The 10,457-nt window shown below is 37.2% G+C and overlaps 1 protein-coding gene across 1 annotated transcript; it reads right to left on the reverse strand.

The window, feature by feature from the left end:
- Nucleotides 1-1,679: 1,679 nt before the first annotated feature.
- GPRC6A (G protein-coupled receptor class C group 6 member A) lies at nt 1,680-8,834 on the reverse strand. The gene is given in 5 exon segments (XM_029224324.1): nt 1,680-2,877; nt 2,880-3,178; nt 5,541-5,697; nt 5,700-5,851; nt 8,632-8,834. Coding segments are annotated over 5 exon segments (1,383 nt in total). The 5' UTR covers nt 8,826-8,834; the 3' UTR covers nt 1,680-2,296.
- Between the last annotated feature and the right edge of the window lie 1,623 nt (nt 8,835-10,457).

A 10,457-nucleotide genomic window follows, 5' to 3' on the forward strand; every position in this document is an offset into this window, starting at 1 on the left:
CTTGTATTTATATGAAACATTGTAATGCATTATTCTGCACTGTGATCAGCTCCTTAATTGTTTGATTGTTTACTCCTCTAGACACATGACTCCTTTAGGGAGAGAATTGTCTTGTTCTCCATAATATTTTCAACACTCAACACAATGGCTGGAACATTGAGACACCCAAAAAATATTTGCCAAATAATTGTGTAAAGAGTAGTTTGACTATTATACATTCTCTCATCTCACATACATCACTCACTACCTTGTATATCATCCACAGTAGAGGAAAAAAAAAAAAGAAAACCAAAATCACTGTTCACAACAAGGAGGTGGTATACTCACACACATCTGAGGAACATAAAAAAAATCTGTTGAGATAAAACAAGTATGACTGTGCTATCCCTGAATACTGCTCACAGACATCACCAAATGTGGAGCCAAGGTAAGGATTATCCTCAAATATTGGAAAAAACTAACTCCTTTAAAGTTATTTGAATCTAAAATCATTCAGAGAGTATTATTTAAATATTAGTGAATTTTGCCAGGGGACAAAATAATTTTTAGGAATATATCTTTGATTAATGACCCTAAATGTTGCTGATCTTTTAAATTTAATGTCTATGAAGATTTCTTCCTAAAAAGACAATTGTTTGCATTATTTGTCCAATTAATTCTGGCATAGACATGGCTCACTCGTGATCAAAGGAGCAAGGCACTCCGCTATTCCTCCTTTCCAGTCTGTTTCTGTTTGTTCTGGATTACCATGCTCCCGGGGTGGGGGGCAATAAACAATGACCCCAGGCTCCTAGTGTTTAAATAAAACATTTTAGAAGATCTGCTTCAATTATACTTTCTCAAGATTTTTCCTCAGAATGTTTGAGACTTACTCCTGACTTAAAATACTTTCCCAGAGGATAAATAGCTATTGCTATTTGTACTTCTCTTCTCTTCTGAGTCTCTTTATAGCTCCTCCCCTTTATCCCATCTGTCTCTGATTGTCTATTTTCTCTCCATTAGTCTTTCTCAACCTCTCATTCTTAAAATTTCATGTAGTGGTTTCATTATGATGGTCCACTTAACTTAGAGATTTTTTGTCTTTTTTTTTAACCAATCCCTCATTAAAGTTTTACATTACATAGAGTATGCTTTCAAACAGGTATCTTAAAATCACTAGACATATAAATATGTGTGTGTGTGTGTATACACACATATTTTAAAGAGAGTTTTAATTAAAAATAAAAATTCTAATCTCTAGTCTTACCTCTTCATTAGGTTTTTTTTGCCTTGCATTTACAAGGTGAAAACTAGTTTTAAAATGAGCAACTTAAAACATCCTATGACCATCACATGATTCACCCAAATGTAAGCTGATCACTTCAGACCTTGGAGCTTGTATTTGTGGGTGTTTAAAGTAAGAATGACAAAAGTAGAAACAGCCTGCCATGGACATTCACTTATGTGATCAGAAGAATTGGATCTTATTCCCTTTTACCTTTTTTCCCTAATAAATATCTTTTTTGGAACATGATTCTGCCTTAAGACAGACAGGTTTGGCTTTGAATATATGTTAGAGAGAAATTTGTTTCTAATGAGTAAAATTTATCATATAAAGCAGCAGTTTGCTTTTAAATGCCTTGTTTATGAACATTTTAAAAACACAATGGAAAATTTTCACTAAAGAGGGCCATATTATGCTTTAATTAGAGTTCTACAAACTAATCAAAGAGAAGAAAGGGAAAGACTTTTACACAATTAGTGGTTCATTTAAACCTGAGATATCATAGAACTTGTTATGACTGACCTAACAACATTCATTTGAAGAAGACTGGAGTCCTAGGAAGACTGCCCTAAGTAAGAGTCATAACTGGAGGCGTTAGGACTTTAACGACCAGAGACACCACGAAAACCAAAGGGTATGGAGTCAGAAGACCCAGACGAGAGTCATATTTCTGGTACTTTCAGCTTTCGTTTCTTTATGCATAATATTTAGCAATAATAAAAGGGATCATTAAACATGCCTGGTCTTGTGTTTGTTAAGAGCATCAAAAGAGATAATCATTTGAAGCTTTGAAAAGCTGCAAGATCAGACACAAATACATAAACCAAAGGAAAATAGCACTATCAACAGAATCTTCTTGGAAATTAAAAGAACACGACTTTGGTGGGTCAGAGTAGGAGGTGAAGGTAAAATAAAAACTCTATTATCCTTAAGAACAAAGAACTAGCGATAGAAATTCAGGTTATTCAAACACTGCAAGTATCTACTTATAAAAGGAATACAGTTAAGAGCAGTTTATATAAATATTGCGTATTAAAGAAATGATGGTAGGGGAATTTTCTCAGATATGTGAGTTAGTACCTCCCATGGTTGGAAGGCATTGGGGTTCTGACTGTCTCGAGCTTGGCACAGATCCCAAATGGCATAACCAAGGGCAAACACTGCTAGCTGAATACTGTGAACAAGTCCCGGCTCAGTGTAATCCCACAGAAAGTCATTTCTCAGCGAGAAGTTCCTTTCTATATCCTCATTAGCCTTGTAGGCCAAAGTCCCCTGAGAATAGTTGGAAATGCATTGACTCAGATCACTGTCCTTAGTATATGCAACAGGCAGAGCCTTGAGCATGGCATATTCATTTAAGGGCTTGTTATTATCACTGGGAAACATATGCAGATTTTGAAGAAAGGAATGGAAAGAGGACATATTCCTTCTTCTAAAGGTAAACCCCACAACTTTGCCAATCCTTTTAACATTAGGAATGGTGGTGATCTTGGTGGCCGTTGACCAGTTATCGCTAGCAATCCAGATCTTATTTATATTCCTTTCAATGGCTTTACTGAAGAGATTGAAAACATGGAGCTGACTCAGAAATACCACAACGACATTAACCTGGCTTCTGCTATGATTCTCTCAAGTGTCTGACTGATCCTGACTTCAATGGTATTATCTGAGAGGAAGTCTGGGAGAACTTCTCTGAAGGCTATGCACACATTATTTGTTGAGGTCTGAATTGCAAAAGTGTTGAGAGCCAGTCGTCCATAGTCATCATCTGTGGTTAGGATGCCAATCCAGTTCCATCCAGATTTCTGAATCAGGTGGGCCATTGCTTTAGTCTAGTAGAAGTCACTGGGCACAGTCTGTAAAAATGAAGGAAAGCGAATTTTGTCACTTAGGGTTTCTGCAGTTGATTCATAACTCACCTGGAAATGGACAGAAACTTTTAGTTACGGTGTTGATGAGCTGCAGGTGGCTATTCATAGTAGATATTCTTCTCTTTGATTTCTGTGAGTTTCCATAACATTTTCTAAATTCTTTGATCCTTTCCATCCTTCCCCTTCAATGAACTACTTTATAAATAGCTTAAATCACGATACTTAGTACCTGGTGACTGTTGAGAGTCATTGCTTTTCAATCATTTGGTACTGTGTATAGTATAAGCCCTTCAAGGGTTTAAGCTCTATCTTAAATCTCCATCTACACTCCTATATCCATTTATATCTATCTTATATCTCAGGTCAGGGCCAATAATGGATATTTTTTTTAAATACTTAGAGATAAATATGGGAAAATGCAGCCAGTCAAATAAGCAAAATGAATTTTCAGACACCTAGTTTGTTCAAAATGTGTATAAATGACAACTTTGATGATTTTTATTCTAGGTAAAATAAATCATCCAGACAAATAGTCATCTGTCCAGGGGTCAGCAAACTTTCTTCTGTAAAGGACCAGATGTAAAATATTTTAAGCTTTGTTGGTCACGTGTGGTCTCTGTCATATATTATTTTTGTATTTTTTGTTACAACCTTTAAAAAATTTAAAAATCATGCTTAGCTTGACATCTCAAGAGCTTGAGAGCCACATTTGACCCACAGGCTATACAGTCAATAGTTTTCGGACTCCTAATCTACTCAAAAGAGCAGCAGCATTTTAGGAGACCTTCCTAATGTGTGCAAAGTTTTGCCTAATTTACAGCTTTGGCGATTTTATTCTAGGGAGAGTTATTACCTTCCACAGCTGCAATTGCACTGTGCCACTTCCTCAGTGATTTTATTTTTTACTATTTACAGCAGCTACATGGTATGGGGGAAAGACAATAGGCTTTGGAGTCAAACAAACTGTTAGAATCCTGACTCCAATAAATTTGGCTAAGTTAGTTAACACTTCTTTCCCTGCGAAACAACAGGATTCTTGTGAAGACTGAAGGAGAAATTTTAAATGGATAGTGGCACACAGTGGACATTCACTAAACCTTAATTCCCTTCCCAGTACCTGACATAACTATGTTCACCTTCACTGTGCCGCCCGGGCTTCTGCAAAATCCGTGTTACCACAGAGAGTCCCCTCTCCTATTGTGTGGTCTATCATGGAAATTACATTTTCACATTAAACAACCATTGTTAAAAATAGTCTACTTTTCTTACTTGTCACTTAACTAACTCTATACGTAGTCTAGAAATTTGGGGCCAAAGCCTTATCTCTGAGATATTTGGGGGAATAGTTCTTTTTGTTTTGTTTTGTTTTGTTTTGGACTTAAACTTTTCATTATCAACTTCTCTAAGCTATAATATAATGGAACTCTCAGAGCCTTATATGGGTATATGCACTTACTTAGTCTAGCTCCAGAAAGTTATATATTTTGAATTCTTATGTACTTATATTATACATGTATATATTTCTATCTGTTCACTTCTATCAGATGGTCATTTCTTGATAATCTAACTATAAGCCTTTTCTAACATTTTGCTTCTAATCTTCCTTGATCTTAGAAAGTAATGACCTAGTGAGTTACAGAGTGATGTGATATGAAGATTAATTGGTTCAAAATCAAAGCCGAGAGAGCTTGCTTGACTCTGAGTAATGTGCAAGGACTTAGTGCAGGGCTGTCTAATACACACTTTGGTCTTTCAGAGACCATTTTGCTTACTTCCTGGTTAATGGTTTGCATTATAGGAAGCTCAGTAGTTCACAGTCTCTGCTCAAAGCCTTTCCATCATACTCAGAACAAAGTGCAAACCATACCACAGCTTACAAGATGCTATATGACCCGGCCCTTACCCCTCTCTACAAATGCATCTCTTACTCTGCTCCTTTCTGCTCAAACTGACCTAACTATATTGACCTTTTGTTATTCTTTGGACATTTCAACTTTGTACTTACTGCTTTCTCAGCCTAGGTACTCTCCTCTTGACTGTCCCTTTTCATTCAAGTTTCAGGCTAAACGTCACCTCCTTGAGAGTCTTCTTTGACTTCCACACCCCTTTACCCCTCACTTCCCCTGCAGTTTTCTTCATGGTACCTGACTGATGTTATTTTAGAAACAAGGCAGTTGAGGTGCTCAGAAGTTTCTGTCTTATCCAAATCACACTGAAAACTGTCAGAAACTAGACCTGACAGATTGAGGGATGACTACTCCCTTAGTGCTTTGATCACTATGCTATCCATAATAGGGCACATCCTTTTTTTTTACTGAAGAGAAAGAAAGGTTAAAGTAAAAGCATCTCCCCCACTAGTTTCCCAGATTACCCTGATCCTTTCATGATAAAGAATATGATCAAACCCAAAGTATGGAGGTGGCATGAGCTGTAAATTCAACATCCGGGAGACAGCCATGGTTATTTCTGTGTAGCCAGCACCTATGACAGCCTTAACCCTTGGCATGTATCTGGAATAGTCACACTTAAACTCCATGATTTCTCTGGAGCAGTTGAACTTAGAAACCTCAGAGCAGCTGCCATTGCCTCTGTGACATCTATGCAAGTGTCATAGATTTCATACCCTAGTTTGACTCCAGATAATAGTGTTGAATTATTGATCATCTCAATGCTGTGTATCATGGCAAGAGTTTGAAGAAAATTTGATACTTCAAAGCTGTTGAGAAACAAGTTTTTTTGAAATTAGAACATAACTCTTCTACAGACATGATGATATCCTATTTTATTCTCATTTCTGCCGTATAATAGACAATTTATGAATTGGTGACACTTATCTCTTGAAGGATCTAAACTTTATTTATTTAAAAATAGTTTTTGATGGAAACCTTTCTCAAGAGTATATAAGGGGACCTCCCTGGCAGTCCAGTGGTTAAGACTCCGTGCTTCCAATGCAGGGGGCATGGATTCGATCCCTGTTTGGGCAACTAAGATCCCACATGCTGTGCAGCCAAAAATAAAAAATAAAAAAAAAAAAGAGTATATAGGAACCCACAGTTTCTCAAATGGAGTCTACAGAACAGGATTTAACCTTTTCTTGGTTAATTTCAGGATCCTTTTGAATATTCAGTTTAGTATTCTACAGTGTGAAGATGTTTTTGTAGTTAGATGTCAGCATTTTATTGCTGTCCAAGAATCTGCTTTTATAGACTCTGCCATTTTTTACTTTTGTGATGCTAATCTATTGTGGTTGGAAACCAGACGAATAAGACTCTTAAAAAAACAGAGTTAAAAAACTCCTATAAAACAGGCTCTGGGTAAACGCACAATAGCTTTCTCCTAGATAACATGCACTATTTCCGTTCCAAGGCATAGATATTTCCCCTTTTAGCGGGTTTTTCCAGTTGGCTTCTGGACTTGTGATTATTCCAGAGCATTGAGTTGTTTAATTACTGATTTACTGTTAAGTTTATTTCACCCACCACTGTATACAGAAGGTTACAAACAGTGCCTAATACAGAGTAAGAATTCAATAAATACTTTTTTTTTTTTCCGGTACACGGGCCTCTCACTGTTGTGGTCTCTCCCCTTGCGGAGCACAGAATAAAAATATTAGGTACCTTTTATTGAATGCTTACTGTTGCAGGCACTGTATTAGGGATTTTTATAATGCTTTTTTTTTTTTTGCGGTACGTGGGCCTCTCACTGTTGTGGCCTCTCCCGTTGCGGAGCGCAGGCTCCGGACGCACAGGCTCAGCGGCCATGGCTCACGGGCCCAGCCGCTCCGTGGCATGTGGGATCCTCCCGGACCAGGGCATGAATCCATGTCCCCTGCATCGGCAGGTGGACTCTCAACCACTGCGCCACCAGGGAAGCCCAATAAATACTTTTTGAATGAATAAAAGGGGATATTGTTGTTCAGGGTTTTGATATTTTCAAGTTTCTTTTAATTCATTTAGTTATGATAAATAATATTTGGATAATGGTGTTTGTCATTACAGACTATCTAAATGTGAAGTTTGGCAGTGAACATTAAGTGTTTAGTTTAAAGAAAGAAACAAAGAAGAAAGGTTAAAGTAATGAGTTGTCTGGCAAATAAACTGTGTAATATTTTCAGAATCCCCCACGTGTTAGCTCCATGAGGGTCTGAACCCCTTTGGTGTTTACCTCAGGATCCCCCCATGCCTAGAATGCGACCTAGGTAATGTAGGCATTTAATAAATAGTTGTTCAATGTTGAATGAATACTGTTTCTCTCAAGGAGTGACAGTAAAGCAAAATGATGTTCAGTGACTTTTTTTTCCAGAATAAATTTGCTTATTAGACCAAATGATTTTTTTTTAATCATTTTCCATCCTTAGTTGTTGGCCTATGATTGTGGGCCTTAAATCTGCAGTGCCTATTTAGTGCTCTGAAAAATCTTCATTAACTATTTCGGGGTGTTCGCTGGTATTCCTGATAATCAATGATTAAGATGACAGTAGCTCAAAATACCCAACTTAATGCCAGGAAGGAATCTTAGAGTGATGTGGGATCACATTTCACCTGAAAGCATTCATAGGGGGCATGATAAACACTTTTTGATTAAAAAAAGAAAAAAAAAGGGGGGGGAAGAGGAGATTAAATTTATATACAAAAGTATCAAGATAGAAATCAGGATTTGAGAGTTAGAAGGAAGCACTGGGATCACATTGCTATAGCAACAGAAGCTGATGCTGCCTGTCTTTAAAAGTTATCCAGGACCTTATTTTACAGAAGAGAAAAATCAGAAGCTGAAACTCAGAGAGTTTAAATGATTTGCCTAAATCTACAAAATTACTTTGTCACCAAACTGAAATTAGAATTCAAATAGCCTGTTCTCCTTAAAGAAAACCATCTGTAGTATCCTCCATCCAGCTTTATTTTTCTATAATACTCCGTGACAAATGTCTGTTCTGTAGTCAAGCTTTCACGATATAAAGTGTTCATGAAGGAAGAAGGAACACTCTGAGTTGAAGTAGGGTTCTTAATTCATTATGAAAGAATTAGATGATTTCAAGAATGAAATAAATACAGTGTTGACAAAAATGTTAGTATGGAGAAAAATTTTAAGTGCAGTCTATTTTAAACAAAGAATTAAATAAAGATCCTTGTTTGAAACAACCCACATTTGTGGGTGATGGGAATATAATTGTGCTATGTATGCTTGTAGTGGACAGGCTACTGTGTCTTACTGGTTTTCTCCTGTGACTTCAGGGGTTATTCTTTATAGGCAAAATCCGAATAAATATATTAATGGGAAGCATTCATTGCCTCTGTACTTGGAGGTTGATTATACATATAGCGCTAATATATCTTTCTTGTAAGGAAGAATAGCAAGACTTAACTTTATGCAACTTAAAAATGTATGAGTTTAAATTTTGTTAAAATAATTTAGATGTTAACACAAGTAAACATTTACATGCCCTAGTCTCACTGCATAATCTTGAAATCTAAATGTGTTCTCTGAAGCTTTACTCACCCAACACACTTCTGGATTTCTGGCCATCTGGGGTAGTCTTCTGAGGACAACATTTTTTCATGAATGGCAAACAAACCTCCCATCATGATATGCCCTGGAGAAGTGGCAGCCACAAAGTCATCAGGGGTCTGGCAAGGCTGGGAAGTAGCAAAAATAATCACAAAACAGGTAATGAGTACTATCAGTAGTGCCATGTTTTTATCTCATTTGCTCACTTCTTGCAAGTTCTGAGGAATCATTGAGCTCACAGAGTGCCAGCAACATCATTCTTATTTCACCTGTAAACACCATATAACGTATTGGATAGTGTCAAGGGCCAGAAACACTCAGTGTTCACATCCTTGATGACAGTCAAAACAGTTCTTCACCAATAAGAACATAGCAGACTTTCTCACACTCCGTTGTTGATGTGTGATGGCAGTAATGCCAGGTAAAGCTGATAGAATTAGAAACACAGCTCCTCACTGTGAAAGCGTCTTTTACTCAACTGACATGTCAAGGGCTTTGAGTCATGCTGGCATTTCTTTTGAAGTAAGATGTAGAATCTTCAAGAGGGAGCAGTTTGGGAAAGTTTTCCCTCTTCAGAAATGGACAGTTTTGGGACTTCCCTGGTGGCACAGTGGTTAAGAACCCACCTGCCAAGGCAGGGGACACGGGTTTGAGCTCTGGTCCGGCAAGTTCCCACATGCCGTGGAACAACTAAGCGCCACAACTACTGAGCCTGCTCTCTAGAGCCGGTGAGCCACAGCTACTGAGCCCACGTGCCACAGCTGCTGAAGTCTGCGTGCCTAGAGCCCATGCTCTGCAACAAGAGAAGCCACCACAGTGAGAAGCCCGTGCACCGCAATGAAGAGTAGCCCCTGCTTACTGCACCTAGAGAAAGCACATGTGCAGCAACGAAGACCCAACGAGCCAAAAAATAAAAATAAATTTTAAAAGTTATAAATAAAAAAAATATTCTGAAAAATTAAAAAAAAAAAAGAAATGGACAGTTTTGCATTTTCCAAGGTATCACATTCAAGACACAAAAGCTGAAAAGTAGTTTATAAACTGTTTAGAAAAATAGCATCCCATATTTATTTCCCCAGAAAAGCTCTATGTAAAAAATGAATTTCAGTTATATTTAGGTATTTATCACTGTGAGTTCACATGTGTTAGAAATAAGTAGTTTCTGTGGTGATGGGCAAAACTAAACATGAGATGAAACTTGTCTGATGTAGTAGTATTTTGCTTTGAACAAGAAAGTTCTGTCATAGATCATTGACATTTCCACCGCTGTTTGTGGATTCTATTTTTATACATTTGGAACTCTTCAGGCTACATGTTCTCAGTGCTTCAGAATCTGAACTAACATGACTTTGTGGATATCTCATAGAATTTAACAGAAGATAGATAAACCTCAGTAACTGGCACTATCAAGAGGTTAAAAATTTTTTAATTTACGTTTTAAAATCAGTCTTTTTCAAACATTGGTTTAAGGAGGAATATATCATGGGCAAGCAATTCCAAATCTAATACATCCAATTTATTTGATGGGTAGCAGATACATTTAAAAGAATTTCAGAAAATAAAAGAGTCCAGTGGCAATTATGATATTTTTCATCATTGAAATTATCCTTAGGTTCAATTGACATGTGGAGCTGTGAAGGGTGGAGAAGTCACAGCCCTTCACACGGTGTCACATGTTTCCTTAAGTCTTACCATTTTTACTAGCGGCAGGATTTCCTCTTAGGATCCAATCCAGTGAACTTCAGTTGTCTAGAAAGTTTAATATACAGGAGTCTGAAGACTCTTCAGGTGTCTAGCAATTGCATTTTACCTACTTA

This window comes from Monodon monoceros, unplaced genomic scaffold (genome assembly GCF_005190385.1).
Source record: "Monodon monoceros isolate NGI ecotype Baffin Bay Population unplaced genomic scaffold, NGI_Narwhal_1 Super_Scaffold_15, whole genome shotgun sequence".
Classification (NCBI taxonomy): Eukaryota; Metazoa; Chordata; class Mammalia; order Artiodactyla; family Monodontidae; genus Monodon; species Monodon monoceros.